At 43.5% G+C, this 15,041-nt stretch overlaps 1 protein-coding gene, 1 long non-coding RNA gene and 1 other non-coding gene across 9 annotated transcripts; 2 read left to right on the forward strand and 1 right to left on the reverse strand.

The window, feature by feature from the left end:
• Nucleotides 1-30: 30 nt before the first annotated feature.
• LOC130532650 (ATPase family AAA domain-containing protein 2-like) lies at nt 31-11,132 on the forward strand. 6 transcript variants are annotated; one of them, XM_057045389.1, is made up of 29 exons: nt 32-631; nt 1,044-1,198; nt 1,421-1,476; nt 1,565-1,739; nt 1,930-2,011; nt 2,136-2,217; nt 2,296-2,508; nt 2,658-2,757; nt 3,682-3,777; nt 3,920-4,028; nt 4,201-4,316; nt 4,669-4,843; nt 4,973-5,061; nt 5,130-5,289; nt 5,369-5,459; nt 5,546-5,723; nt 5,822-5,958; nt 6,040-6,163; nt 6,413-6,599; nt 8,122-8,307; nt 8,429-8,564; nt 8,745-8,941; nt 9,053-9,212; nt 9,290-9,412; nt 9,648-9,809; nt 9,888-10,439; nt 10,522-10,652; nt 10,742-10,870; nt 10,975-11,132. In XM_057045389.1, exons 1-29 carry the CDS (start codon nt 437-439, stop codon nt 11,005-11,007), a joined length of 4,329 nt encoding a protein of 1,442 aa, XP_056901369.1. In that variant the 5' UTR covers nt 32-436; the 3' UTR covers nt 11,008-11,132. The 6 variants fall into 6 exon arrangements, with proteins under 6 accessions (XP_056901365.1, XP_056901366.1, XP_056901367.1 ...); XM_057045390.1 differs by having other exon boundaries at nt 32-625; nt 1,568-1,739; XM_057045385.1 differs by having other exon boundaries at nt 31-631; nt 9,648-10,439.
• Nucleotides 923-14,971, reverse strand: LOC130532659 (uncharacterized). Of its 2 annotated transcripts, none has more exons than XR_008952389.1 (5): nt 14,593-14,971; nt 5,114-10,827; nt 3,928-4,008; nt 3,659-3,811; nt 923-2,736 (listed from the first exon to the last, which is right to left on the reverse strand). It is a non-coding gene; the product is annotated as an uncharacterized LOC130532659 (long non-coding RNA). The 2 variants fall into 2 exon arrangements; XR_008952390.1 differs by lacking the exon at nt 923-2,736 and adding an exon at nt 3,400-3,454.
• On the forward strand, nt 6,672-6,805 carry LOC130533272 (small nucleolar RNA SNORA5). Its single transcript, XR_008952530.1, has one exon. It is a non-coding gene; the product is annotated as a small nucleolar RNA SNORA5 (small nucleolar RNA).
• Nucleotides 14,972-15,041: the final 70 nt, after the last annotated feature.

Consider the following 15,041-nt stretch of genomic DNA (forward strand, 5'->3'; position numbering starts at 1 on the left):
CATATCTCTACGTCATTAGTGCGCGCGGTCCTGTTTTGGGCGGAGTGAGCTTCACCCTATTCTGGACCACCTTTTTAGCTTATTCCACAACATTTTTCAAAAATTTAACTCAAAATGCTGACTGAAAGACAGCTGTCGCTGTAACAATTTTGTGTAAAAAAATTTAAAGTCCATTTTACTTCCCTTAATGTTAGTTGCCATTTTTTTTAATGCGATCAAGTTTGTGATCTATTCTTCCTGGCGGTAGCTTATTAGCGACCAGCCCACTGATGACGTTTATGGCGCCAGAAATCAAGTAGTGACAACGTAGCTCGTGAGCAAGTCAGCCGGTGCTCGTTTGTTATCAGTGATGGAATAACGTAAACACAGCGGATCTTTATAGGACGTAATCATTATATCTCCGTCTTTTACCTAGCAAACTAGATTTGTGACAACGATGGTTGTACTACGCAGCGGTGTCGGAGCTGCGCCGATGGCAACAACTCCGGAGAGACCCAGCGATTTGGACACAAGCTCCGAGTTTCTGTCGCTACTTCCCGCGTCCCAGAGACGATCCACCCGAGTAAAGCGCTCCCATCGGGTCCTCGATGACAGTTTCAGCAGCCTTGACCACAGCAGCATGAACGTAAGCGTAAGTTTTACCGGCCACTTGGATCGAAGAGTTTTGGTAGAACGATATCAATATGTTTGATTTAAAGCAAGTAGCACGCTAAGCTACTTAGCTTGTCAATATCATTACTGATACGTTCACGGACTAAGCGTCACATCACGATAATAGTACCTATAGTGACAAACAGTCCTGCGAATTATGTGGCGTCAGTGTCCCATCAAATGGTTCTGGTTCCTATACTTGAGCTGTCAAGTACCCAAGTGTTTAAAAACAATATCCATCCTTGTGAGGAAGGGGTTAAAGCAACAACAAATTTCATTTGAATTTATTGTACAAGTTTGTAATAAGTCACGACACGAATTCATAAAACAGACGTTGACAAATTTTTTAGACCCCTGTCCTGCAATGTACATGTGTCTCATTGACCTTCCAGGGACATGCTGATATGAAGCAGGAGAACAGTAGCAGTCTAAATAACTTCCAGAGGAGCCGGAGACGGAGAGCAGCAGCGGCGGTCTCCTTTTCAAACACGGAGGTGACGGCCAGCTCTCCTGTTAATGAAGCCAAAGCTGGAGGATGCTGCACCAGGTTAAACCTGACTTAATTCCTGAAAAAAAAGTTTCTGTCCTGCTAGATTTTTGTGCATGTCGTAGATGTTCCCTTTCTTGCAGGTAAATTTAAGAAAAATGTTTAGCCATCGTGCAACACTTGTACAAGAAATGTACATGCAAACATATATCCATTATGTAGATAAAGAAAATCAGCATTGCATATTTAACATTGAAGTTATACATTTGCTCCCTTTTTTAGGAAGTCTTCCCAGCTGCAGAGAGAGGAAAAAGCATCTAGCGGCAATCAGCAAGCAGGTAACATTTCCTGAAGTGTTGTTTCTTTCCAGTTTTAGCTCGCATGTTTACAATATAGATCATTTTGAGAAAGATTTATCTAATTTAGCAGATGTCCCAGACAAAGTGGAGGGGTCATCGACTCCCAAGAGGAGTCGCTTTGATTTAGAGAGCAGACATATGGAGGAGAAGGAATATCGCTCGGTGCGCCGCAGCTCCAGAATCACAAGATGCAAAGTGAATTCCCCGAAACAGTCGGTGCTCTACAACCGCCTAATCACTAAGTAAGGTCACCCAGTCTCTCAAACTCGTTACGGTGGCAAAAATTTGTTGCAGTTCAAAAAAAATTCTGCACAGTTGTATCACATTGTTTGAAACATTTTTACAGGACCCATAATTACATTTAGTCCTGAAAGATGTTTACCACTAAATGCAATGACAATTAGATGACTAAATTCTTCCTCTGATTGTCAGCACGGCCGAAGCAGTTCTCCAGAAGATGGATGACATGCAGAAGATGAGGCGCAGACTAAGCGACAGAGAGAGCCAAGAAGAAGTATTACCAAACAGGAATCTACATTATATCAGATTGACTTTTTTGCACTTGGCTATTTTGCTGTTTGATTACGCGTAACCTGTTTTAAACCTTGGCCGGCATTCACACACTTTTCTCTGAGCAGCGTGGTGTATACACCAGAGGAAGAATGAGAATGTTGCTGAGGTCCAACATGGGCAGCAAAGACGTTGTGGAGGAGAAACAAGGTGAGGCGAGAACAGAACTCTAGCATGATTGTAAGAGTACATGAGGTACCAAATGAGATTGGTTTCTCATAAATTTAGGAGGGAATAAAGATGGTCATGGTGAGGAAGAGGAAGATGGAGAAGATGAGGAGGATGATGACGACGACGAAGATGATGATGATGATGATGACGACGACGACGAAGATGATGATGACGAAGATGATGATGGTGAAGATGAGGAAGAAGAGAACCAGAGACGTTATGACTTCAGACAACGAAAGAATGTAGTTCGTTACCAGGCTCCACAGGATGGTAATCAACCATTTTAAGTCTGCTCCATTTGTCAGTTTGTTGGTGTTCAAAAATCAAATTCAAACAATGCGAATGTTTCATTTTCCCAATATCTGTATGGGTTTGATGAATGACAGTAATGGAGCCTGCGGTCTGCCTTTTTCTCTTAGAACCCAAAGAACCAAGAAAACGCAGCTTGTACTTCAAGGATCACTCATCTCCAAACAGACATGGATACAGATTCAGCCCCTACAACAGGAAAGCAAGCAGGTAAATCGACAGTGACTACATCACTACATCTAAAGGGAATGTTTGCTATTTAGGGATATTATCCCGCAACATCACTTAATGGCCTTTCTACTTTTAAAATGGAATGTATTGGAGGCAGAAGAAGCTGCCCAAATTCTCAATTTTGCACTCTTTATCTTTCTGATTCTGTCATTTGTATCAATGTGAGTAGTTCTGAGAGATAAGATCCTACCCGCTCTAGTATTTCACCGCAGTCTGTTTAGACTGCGTTTGGTGGTGGTCACATTTGAATGAATTGTTTTACAGTTTTGAAGATCAAATTAAGATAATTGTTAAATTATTGTGTATGGTGATAACATGTTTGGTTAAATTAGTCATGCTGGTGTTTCGTATAAATATGCATGTATGCATCTTTTTCAAAACTTTTTATTTACTGACATTTATTTTCTATTTTATTTTGGGATGTTCAATACTATGGTTTTCCTTTAGACCAAATGAGTACGTATGTATGAGTATGTATGAGTACTCACTCTTCACTACTCGCCAATACCGATACCACTGTTTTCACCCTGGGGTGTTTGAACAAGTTACTTGTATTAAACCAACTCCTCTTCATACTACTTCTTGCAACTTTGATTTTGTAGAGTTTACATTCTGCAGTGGTTCGCAACGGAGCCGCGATAAATTGCCTTGGTGTCACACCACAGCACCGCCATCACTGTCAAAGAGTAGAACTCGAGATAAGGGTTTTTGTTGCTGAGAATATCAGCGGGTGGCATCAACAGCCATTCAGAGTAGATACTTTGAAATAACGGCGGTATTGAACTGATACCCGGTATTGGTACTTGGCTATCCCATCCCTAATTTTAATCCCAGAATAATACACCTGATTTGCCACAGTTCCTAATATCGTGCAGGTAACCTGGTTCTGTGCTTGTGTTGCAGAAGGAGACATGCCATTCACAACAGTGACTCCACTTCTTCATCTTCAGATGATGAGCAGTTCCAAAGAAAGAGAATCAGGAACAAGTCAGTCAACAGGTGAGAACTCCTGCGTGGGGACACCTGTACACCACTGCAACAAAACGACATGATTATTAGAAAAAATCCTTACTGTTTCAGCTAACTAAAACTCAACTAAAACCATCTGAACAAATTGTTTTATAATACATTTTCCTTGCAGATTTTTACCTTTGAACCTTAAGAAAGATGACATTCTGGGCATCCATAAAGACAGGATGAAGATCGGAGCCAGCCTTGCTGATGTGGATCCTATGCACATTGATAGAACGGTGAGCTGCACAGATGTGTTGTCTCGTTTTAGATGTCACTGTTTGCCTAATAATGGCATTTACTGTGTAATAGTGTACATTTGTTTGGTTGCTGCTTAAATGGAGACCAATTATTAATAGGACAATAATGTAAAAAAGCAAGCATCTAAACGAAATGTTATTTGGCATTTAGGTGCGGTTTGAAAGCATCGGAGGTCTGAGCAAACACATTTTGTCACTGAAAGAGATGGTGGTCTTTCCTCTGCTCTACCCAGAAGTCTTTGACAAGTTCAAGATACAGCCTCCGAGGTAAGCTCCACATCTTTGAGGTTCTTAAGTAATTCATGTCTTCTGATATGGTGATCAGTTTGAAACTATAGTTAGTGGTAAGCAGAAAACTTTAGGTACACAATATGCTGGAGACATGGATTTTTCTTCATATTGGATTCATGCTAATGATGTCAAAATGCTGGTGCACAGTAGAAAAGAGATCAAGATATAACTGAGATTAAATACAGCGAATCTAGTTAGACCTGGTTTGTTCTCATGCGTCTCTATCCCTTTATCCGAGTTGCTCAGTTTATATTTGGGTTAAATTGGTTAAAAAAATAATTGAATCCCTTATGATCAAAACATTTTCTCTGTTTTCCTTTGTCTACAGGGGCTGCCTATTTTATGGTCCTCCAGGCACAGGAAAAACCCTTGTAGCCAGAGCTTTGGCCAATGAGTGCAGTCAAGGAGAGAGAAAAGTCTCTTTCTTCATGAGAAAAGGTGCTGATTGTCTGAGTAAATGGGTGGGAGAGTCGGAGAGACAGCTGCGCTTGCTTTTTGATCAGGTAATCACATTTTCTATCTATCTGTAAAAATAAAGCAACTGTTTTTAGTAATTATCCATAGCATAATAAAGCAGCAGATGCCAGACTATAGAATTGATATTTATTAAAAATCTATTGCACCATTCACAGGCATATCAGATGCGCCCGTCCATCATCTTCTTTGATGAAATTGATGGTTTAGCTCCAGTCAGGTCCAGTCGTCAGGATCAGATACACAGGTAAGCAGGATAGACTCCAAACTAGATTTCAAAATATTGGGTGTAAACACACTTTTCTGCCTCCAAAGTTCCATCGTGTCCACCCTCTTGGCACTAATGGACGGATTGGACTCCAGAGGGGAGGTGGTTGTCATAGGAGCTACGAACAGACTGGACTCCATTGATCCCGCCCTGAGACGACCAGGCCGATTTGACAGGGAGTTCCTGTTTGGCCTGCCGGACAGATGGGTAAGAAAATATAGAAACCTTTTGTTTGGGAAAAAATGGACACTGACTGACTTTTTATTGATCATCTTTTGTATGGAAGGCGAGAAAGGACATTCTAAAGATCCATACCAGACAGTGGACTCCGCCACCTTCTGACACCTTTTTGGAGAAGCTTGTGGATAATTGTGTCGGTATGTTTGTGTTGAAAATGATACAGTAGCATCAAACACTGTCAGACAGTTAGAACAGGAACATTCCATGTCTCTTTGCTTCCCAGGATATTGTGGTGCAGACATCAAAGCTGTGTGCTCGGAGGCCGCTCTATGTGCACTGCGGCGGCGATATCCGCAAATCTACACTTCCGCACAGAAACTTGTGCTCGATGTTGACTCCATTGCGATCACAAACCAAGACTTTGTGTGTGCGATGTCAAAGATAGTGCCTGCTTCCCAGAGGTATATCTAGAATAAGCATATGATCCATTTTACACATTAGTTATGCCCTGTGGTTTCTTCTGAATCTAAATATGTACGATGTTGACTGTCATTATTAGGGCAGTCGTGTCGCCAGCCAAGGCCCTGATTCCTGTCATCCGTCCTCTGCTGTGCGCTGCCCTGCAGGACATCCTTCACATACTCGGGAACGTCTTCCCACATGCTGAACAGAGCTTTCAAAGGCAGAAACGACAAGGTTCCGTACGGCCCGTTGGCTCTATAGATGAAAGGGCTCCTAGACTAGAAAGTAACTGTGTGTGGGTGTATTTATTTTCAGATGGGACCTGTGGCATTCTTGATGATCTAATATTGAGTGAAGAAGAGGACATTGGGGACGTGGGAAAAACCTCACTGTCTTCAGTCAAAAAAAATGCTGCTGATGAACTTCTCAACTTCAGCAGGTTGGTCAGCTGTTATTTAATAAAGAAGTGTAATCCCATGTGGGGGGGGGGGTATTCTGCTAATTTTGTTTTAGATTTTATTAATCAAATATATTTGGACAAGTTCACAATTTCAATTAGGCCCTAAATTTTTTCCAGGATTTGTCAAGAAACCGAATTCAGGCGTAACTCTCAGTAAAAGCCTAATCAGAACATTCCTGCTTTAGCTGTGTCAGGTATTCAGTGAGTCTGTCATATTTCATCGTGTAGGAGTGTTCTGAGCGAGCCGACCTCCTGCCGTCCCAGGCTGCTACTAGAGGGCAGGCCAGGCTCGGGTCAAAGCTCCCACCTCGCTCCCGCTGTCCTACATGCTTTGGAGAAGTTCACTCTGTACACACTGGACCTGGCTGTGCTGTTTGGATCCAGCGGAACTATTCCAGAAGAGAATTGTGCTCAGGTAACAGACCTCTCTTGACTTGCATTGGAAGGAATCTCGTGACCAGATTAGAACAGAGGTGATCTGTACTCTGGCAGCCTTGTCAAATTCAGTGTGTTCTGAAAGTGGACTTCACTGGCCAAAATGGCTGCCACAGTGACTGTAGTTCATGGGCCCTGCCTCTGTGCATTGTGGGAAGTAGGGATAAATCCGTACTACAGACACATGCCCAGTTCTCAGTTTAAGAACAGATATGTGGAATATATGTGTAGAATAATTTACATTAATGTCATTATGACTAGAATAGTAACTTTTGTCTAGTTATGCTTCCGCCTCCACTCCTAAACAAATGGACTCTAGAGTTTATTACCTAGTACTTCATTAGATTAGTTCCTCCACCCATTGTTTTTAATATGAAAGATTGGGTTCTGCACCTTTAGCTGTAAGACGCTACAGGTGTGGTTCCTGTCGAGCCTTGGCAAGCAGCATACAGCATTCCTAAGTACCTTATTGCTCAATGCTCCCTTGACAAATGCTAAATACGGAAACGGTAAACACTAAAAATAGCAACTCATGACTGTATGTCTTGTTGGCAGGTGGTTATTATCATCACAGTCCAGTTTAGACATGAATGAAGACTTTGTGCATATGCATGTGTTGGTAATGATTAAATAACACATTTGACTCTGCTTAGTATATATGATATGAATAATTTAAAAAATGTAACAATTATTTACTGCAAGCTAGCCGAATGGCTTTTTCTTACCCAGGATCAGCTTGTGGTATGTAACTGGTTTGAAAGCAAACACCAGTGTCAGTTTCCAGCATGTATAATGAAACAATACAGAAAAGAAAAAGCAGGAAGGTGAGCAATGAGCTCAACCACACATTAGCATCTCATGACTGTGGGTCTTGTTGGCAGGTGGTTATTATCATCACAGTCCACTTTAGACATGAATGAAGGCTTTGTCTCATTCTGCATGTGGTGGTCGTGAAAATAACCCCTTTAACTCTGCTTAGTCCTGTAATCTCTGGTGTATAAGGCATGCCTAAATATAAGCTGCACTAGTAATTACAGTATTTGATAATCAAATTTTTACATATATAAGCTGCATTCACCTATAAGCCACAGGTGTCTCACTCAGTACCACAGACAGCGCTGAAGCACATATGAAGGGGAACCCTTTTTCCATATATAACATTAACTGGCCCATCCTGTTTCTCAAAGCTCACCCACCAATTTTTATTTTTTTTTACTTTTCGGCAGTCAGGTTATTTCATGCCATAAATCATACACCACGATGGTCCACCAGCAAAATCTTCAATTTTCATTTTGGTGGCCATTACTTTTGCTCTCAGTCGGAGCTGCACGGTGGAAACCCCTCGCTCCTCTGCTCTCTGCATGTTTACCCAGTCTTCAGGAACGTTTACAACGTCCTCGGAAAGCTTTTGTCGTCCTTTAGCTTTGACAGTTCTTTGCCACCTCCAAAGTCTCATCATGGATTCTGTCTGTCAGTCTGACGTATCAATATCTATCTTGTAGGTGTTCGTTGAAGCAAAGCGGACCTCTCCCAGCATCCTATATGTTCCTCAAATTGGACAGTGGTGGGAAACTGTGAGCCCTGCCTTAAGAGCCACCTTCCTCAGCCTGTTAAACTCCATCCCTACCTTCTCTCCTATTTTGCTGCTGGCCACATGCAGCATGCAGTACGATCAGCTAAGCATGGAGGTACGGAACCCCAACATGAAAGTGTTGATGCTGTTGAGTCAACACAGATATTTATGATTTAATATATATATTTGACAGGTGAATGTAAAACTGCTCTTTAATGACCCCTTTCTTTTCTTAGGTGCAAGACTTGTTCAGTCTTAAGTATGGGGAAGTTTTCCAAATTCAGCCCCCCAGCAGAAGAGAAAGGCGCAACTTCTTTGAGGATCTGATCCTCAATCAGGCTTCCAGAGCCCCCATCTCAAAAAAGAAAGCTGGTGAGAAAGAACATGTGTGGAAATACAAAGGCCTGAATTAGTGTTCTGTTATGTGCTCTTGAGATGTATTATTTCCACATATTTGTAATATTAATTCATGTTTCAGGAAACCTTGGATGTTTGTTGTCACACCGGTTCTTAATTTTGTGTGTTTATCCTTCTATTTTCCACCATCTTCAGTCCTGAATGCACTGGAGGTGCTCTCGGTTGCCGCCCCACCTCCCCCATGCCAACTGACAGAGGAAGAAGCCAAACGGTTGGAGGAGCAGGAAGAAGATACTCTGAGAGAGCTTCGTCTCTTCCTGCGCGATGTCACCAATCGCCTGTCCCAAGACAAACGCTTTAAGGCTTTTACAAAACCCGTTGATTTAGCAGAGGTATGTTTCCCCCTAGTTAATGTGGATTTACTGATAACTCCTTGACAGAATGGTTTTTTTTGTCTGTTAATGTCATAATTTGTGTTACATCGGTCTTTTTTCTGTTTTTAGGTACCAGATTATGCTGGTGTCATCAAAAAGCCCATGGACCTGTCAACTGTTCTCTGCAAGATTGACCTCCATCAGTACAACACTGTCAAAGAGTTCCTCCAGGATGTGGATCTTATCTGGCAGAATGCCCTGAAGTATAACCCAGATCAGGACCCCTCAGGTACGTAGAGTGGTGAATTCAAACGTCTGAGATGATGAGAGCTGCCCTTTTTTCACACATTTGTGTTCTGGGTCTAGATCGCCAGATCCGCCACAGGGCGTGTGCGCTAAAAGATACGGCCCATGCTATCATCAGAGCTGAACTGGATGAGGATTTTGAGAAGCTCTGTGAGGAGATCAAAGTATCATGCCAAAGAAGAGGTAAATGATGTGTGTTTGTGTGGGGAGCATCGACATTCGCCATAGTTTTGAATTTCTGTTAACATGTAATTTTACATGTTAATCTTTTATATACAAATACATTTCTGAGACATGGCCTGTGGTGTCACTGATTTTACACCATCAATGCTGTTCCAGCACCATAAAAAAAGTAAAAATGTGGGACTGCACTCGAAAATGAACACCAGTAATTTCAAACTGTGCTTCACCATCTCAGGCGGCTCCTCCCTGAAGTTTGCTCCCACTTACTACCACGTTCTTCCCAAACCTGCTGCTGATGCCAAGGTCACCAACTCCACCCCAAAAACTCAGGCATCTAGAACACCAGCTCTGGTTACTCCCACAAAGCCGTCTGTTTCTGCAGCGCTGAAAAGCACAGGTAAACTCTGCTGCAAGTCAGGAAATTATATTTTAAAGATGAATCCAAGTGGAAAATATAAAAATGTTTTCTCTGCAGGAGAAAAGAAAAGGAGGCGGAAGAGTCGCTGGTCGTCTGGAATCTATGTCAAGAAGAGACTTGCATCTTCCCATCGGGACAGAGAAGATGCACACTTGGCAACTGATGAGGACGTGCAGAATGGGGATGACAAAGTGGATGCTGATGGGGGAGAAGAAGAGCAGACGGTGATGGATCTGGAGTTGGCGTCAGCTGATGGAAGTCACGTTAGGGAGGATGGTGAGGAGAGATGGGTGGAGAGCAGTAACGCTGCTGAAGGTGAGGCTGGCGCATGCGAAAACTCCAACAGGCAGCACAAAAGAGACAATATGGATACAGGTGATGCAGAAAAACAGACTGAAAGGGCAGAAAATGGGTATGGTGAAGCCATTTCAGTGGAAAACCATGAGGAAAGTCACTCTGGGATGGAGATAGAAACTTCCAGCCATGGCACATTTGTTCAAAATGAGACAGAGAAGCTGAAAGAAACTGGGAACAAGATTGTAAATGTAGCAGAGGAAGAACCAACACAAATGGCCACCCCAGGAACTGTCAGAGAGGACCTGAACACTGGTGAGATGGTGTCATCACGGGATTCAGGTGATGCCGTGCACTGGAAAGCAGGTGAAACTGATGGAGTATGTGTGTATTTCAGAGAGACTCCAGGGGTGCACGACACGTGCTAAAAAGAACGCTGCGCTACAGCAGCGTTCTGGCAACTTGGACAAAGCTCAGCAGATCTTGGAGCAGAAAACTCCTCTAGTGGTCGACAGAGACAAACTGAAGGTGCGTTGGATGGCTGCTGCAGTGATTGTTGAATCTCCCAGTGTGAGTAACCGCTTACGTGACGCTTCTGCCCTCCATCACTTCCCCAGGAGCTGCTGGAGAGAGTGGTAGAAAAGAGCGAAGGCTACGAGGTCTTCCAGCTGGAGAGACTCTACACTCATCTATGCCAGAGCATCTACAGACACAGACGAGAGTACAACAAAACAGCACTTGTAAAGGCCAGTAATATTGCATCATCTCTACTGAAAATGCTCTTAATGTGTTGTAGAATTCTGCCTCTGATTCTGTGTCATTTGATTCCCCCCCCCTGCCATTCAAACAGGAGTTGGAACAAGAGATTGAGGATTTCTGTTGACGTTCTCCTGGGAAAATGCAGAAAAACTGCAGTTCCGTTGTCGCAGACCTACAGAACCTTTAATTTGTGCTTGAACTCAACTTTTGTATCCACTTGTTATATTAAATTAAAGTAATTTCCTGTAAGTGTGATTGTTTTTTTTTTTTTTTTTTTTTAATTCCATCATTTCCAGCTGCTAGTTTTGCCCCCAGACGTCGAACCCTGTGGTTTATACAGCGGTGCAGCTTGTTTGTTTTTCTCGCTCTCGAGCTTCATGCTAATAAACCTACAGAACAGGTCGCAGTGGGCCAAGCAAAGGTACGGTAAATTATTTAGATCCCTAATCTGGTGCTTCATATACTTAACCCACCCTCATCATGGAAAATAAAGGAAGAAATTCAGTCTTAAGTATGGGGAAGCTTTCAGCCCCCCAGCAGCAGAGAAAGGCGCAACTTCTTTGAGGATCCGATCCTCAATCAGGCTTCCAGAGCCCCCAACTCAAAAAAAGAAAGCTGAACAAAAAAGGGAACACGTGTGTAGAAATAGAAAGACCTGAATTAATGTTAAGTAGAGAGGGGAAGCGATTCCAGCTAGTTGTGGCAGAGGTCCCTACAACTTTAAACACTAATAAGACAAATCCACCAAACTAGCTATATACAAAGCTGCAAACCCAAACCACAAAAGAAGGAAAACACACAGGTTTAGTAGAACCTCTGTACCACAGATGTGCTAACCTTCCTCCCTAACACAAAACCAACAGGCCATAATCTAGCCAAACACAATCAAACCGTGGTTCAGTATGTTAAAATGGAATAACTAAATAAGAAAGACAGAGCAGCTACTATGTGACTAAATTAAAAAGGTACCACGAAGGGCAAACAAAACCCAAGAGGCCAGGCGGGACAAAACAGCGTCCCCACACCAGGCAAACTTTAAAAAAGAAACAAAGCCAACTGTTAGGTAAATAAACAATACTAAATCACACCAAAATGACAACATGTTTTTCCTGGGTAGTCTGCATGAATGAATTTACCGTATTTGATGGCAGCTACTCAGGAGGCCACACACACACCACCTTAATCCAGCACACCAGACAGGAGTGATCACGACCACCCTGGGACACCAGAGCTTGACAGTGGAGGCACATAACCAGGCCTTCGACCGTAGCCACACATCACCTGCACCAGGTGTTATTAGGGGCGTGCCACACACCTGCTGGGAACACCATGGCAACCAGAAAACAGACTGGCAAAGCAGGATAGGAATGCAACAGGCTTGCATATATTTATTAACCATCCGTTTACATAATAATAATATTTCAGGAAATGGATGTTTGTTGTCACACCAGTTCTGAGTATAGTTAAACTTAATTTTGTGTGCTTATCCTTCTTTTTCCCACCATGTTCGGTGCTGAACACACTGGAGGTGTTCCCAGTTGCCGCCCCACCTCCCCCACACCAACTGACAGAGCAGGAAGCCAAACGGTTGGAGGAGCAATGGAAAGAAAGTCTGTGAGCGCTCCATCTCTTCCTGCACGATGTCACCAATTGCCTGAATCGGCAGAAACCAGCAAGACGGAGATGGCAGGGGCAGGAAATGAGAACGCTGGAGCCGTTCCAGTGGACAACGATCAGCAGAGTCACACTGGCATGGGTAGAGGGTCTCGGGAAACATCCAGCTCTGGTAAAATTGTTTAAATGAGACAGAGAAGCCATCAGCAACAAGACTGTCAATGGAGCAGAGGAAGAACCAACACAGATGGCCACCCCAGGAACTGTCAGAGAGGACCCGAGCGTTGGTGAGATGGTGCCACCACAGGACTCGGATGAAACTGATCAACCCAGTTTCAACATCGTTCGGTGTACATTCATGCCAAATCATGCACTGGAGTATTTGAATGGACCACTCCACCTGACTGTGGGGCTCCATACGTCCTGGATCTTACAGCGCCCTCTAATGCCATGGCCCTGCAGTTAAACTCTTTGACCAATTTCCAGCAGCTCACTCAATGCTCCTCACTCATGCTGCCCCGTCCTCCTCCTTGTTGCAGTTGTCCCTTGGCACAGTCAAAAGTCAGGTGGACCCATTGTAGTGTGCCATCACCCAGGCACACACCTTCCCTGATATCAGCTCAGGGAATTGGCCCAGCAGGAAAGTGCCAGGTAAGTGAGGTTGCTGACCAAACATGAGGAAATATGGACACTCACCCGTCGACTGATGAGGGGTGCTTTTTTTTATAAACACCAACTGTTGCAAATAATATGGCCCATGCCGATTTTGGTCAGACGGAAGGGTGTACGTTGCCAATTGCCGTGGCAAGGCGTCGTTCGGGTCTTCTGCACCCCAAACAGTCTGCACAGCTGTTGAACCAGAGCACTTTCAAAGCTTCTCAGAGTGGAGACGCACTGGGACACCATATCAATAAACCAACTCTTTTACCAGGACCTCAGCCACAGTAGACCATCTGGTCTCACCCATCCTGGGCCGGTTCCAGGAAAGACAAGTTAATATGATTGGGCTCTGCAGCTAATAAGTAGCCCATACGAGAACGAACTGTGTGTTCTTTGACAAGATACCGTGCTCACACCGTTGGCACCAGTCCCTGATATCCTGGGCCATCCTCGGCCAGTAACGCCTCTGCCTCGCCAGCTTGGGAGTCCGTTTCATGCTCTGGTGCCCATTGTTTTGATGAAGCTGGTGAAGAATCTGCTCCTTCACACGCTCTGACAGGAGAAGGTGTAGGATCTCCTCTCCACCGTCAGGACGACGGAGCCGGCAACACAGCCAGCCATCCATCTGCATACCAGACCACGCCCCTGGGGGCTTAAATGCTCCTTTGCGGCCCAACTCGGCACCTGCTTGTCATGCCAGAAGGCTGCGATAGCTGCATCGCCTTCTGCCATCCCCTGGAGATGACGTCAGCATTCATGTTGGTTGATACCGAAAGCTGCACTCCTTAAACTTCTCCACGATTGCCCACTGTGGCTGCATAGGCAAGAGGCCTCACCTTTCCCTCCTGTTCCTATGACAGAACAGCTCCCAACCCACCATGGCTGGCATCAACTTCTAAAATAAAGGGCAGTGAGACGTTAGCACATGCTAAGGTTGGTGCACTTGCGAGGTGAGACATTACGTCATCCGCGTGTGGTGCATAGAGATTCTCCCTGGTCTTGAATTTCAGTTAAAATGTAATTTTTGCTTTGATCTTTTACATACACGTGCATTTCTGAGAAAGAAAGGAAATCTATGAGACATTATGGCCTGTGGTGTCACTGATTTTACACCATCAGTGCTGTTCCAGCACCATACTGCTCTTAACCTCACATTTCTATCACATTTCCTTTACATTGATGGAAAATTGTTAGTCATTTTCTATTTATTAAAGGAGTGGTGAAATATTTCCCCTCTCAAAGTAAGCCTGTAGCTATCAAGAAGACAATCAATTTGAGTGGAACTAAAGTTAGCAAAGGCGTCCTCTGTTGTTCACATGGTATTGATTTTAAGACTGAGGAAGCATTTTAGTTAAAGAATCATAAGCAAAAACATCATCTTTAACAGTGTTTATAACTTAATTAAAATGTGTAAAAGACAAGAAAAATCACTAACTTCTTCAATGTCTTTTCTTTTCGAACATGGACACAAGTTACAGGCAAGATTAATTACTCATATAGTGCTCTACAATGACACGATCCATCTGGGAACAATTTATTTTATTCTTGCATCAGAACTTCCATCTGAATTTTTAAATTGCATCTGACTGCACGCTCTCTTTATCTCTTTATCACAATAAAATTGTAGATAAGCGATCTAACGCTTTTCCACTGACGCGTTTCACTTTATAAACCTTGAGTTTGCACCGCTGCAGTAAGGCGCCAATAGTGGCATTGGTTTAAAAGCGCGCAGATACCAGAAGGTTGGGCCTTATTTTAAAAAAAACGGCGATAATAATATAAAGTTTAAAAGCGAACATTTGAGGGAACACTGTCAGACTTGTCCTCGGATAACTTTTCAAACTGCCCTGGCAGGTCATGTAAGGACACGCTGGCAGCCTTCCC

Source organism: Takifugu flavidus, chromosome 10 (assembly GCF_003711565.1).
Source record: "Takifugu flavidus isolate HTHZ2018 chromosome 10, ASM371156v2, whole genome shotgun sequence".
NCBI lineage: Eukaryota > Metazoa > Chordata > Actinopteri > Tetraodontiformes > Tetraodontidae > Takifugu > Takifugu flavidus.

Bases quoted from the DNA above. Each gene is read 5' to 3' on its own strand.
- LOC130532650 (XM_057045385.1), top strand. From the start codon at position 437: ATGGTTGTACTACGCAGCGGTGTCGGAGCTGCGCCGATGGCAACAACT. The intron at 5,460-5,545 runs GTATGTTTGTGT...TTTGCTTCCCAG, and splicing joins GCTTGTGGATAATTGTGTCG to GATATTGTGGTGCAGACATC. The intron at 8,942-9,052 runs GTATGTTTCCCC...TTCTGTTTTTAG, and splicing joins AACCCGTTGATTTAGCAGAG to GTACCAGATTATGCTGGTGT.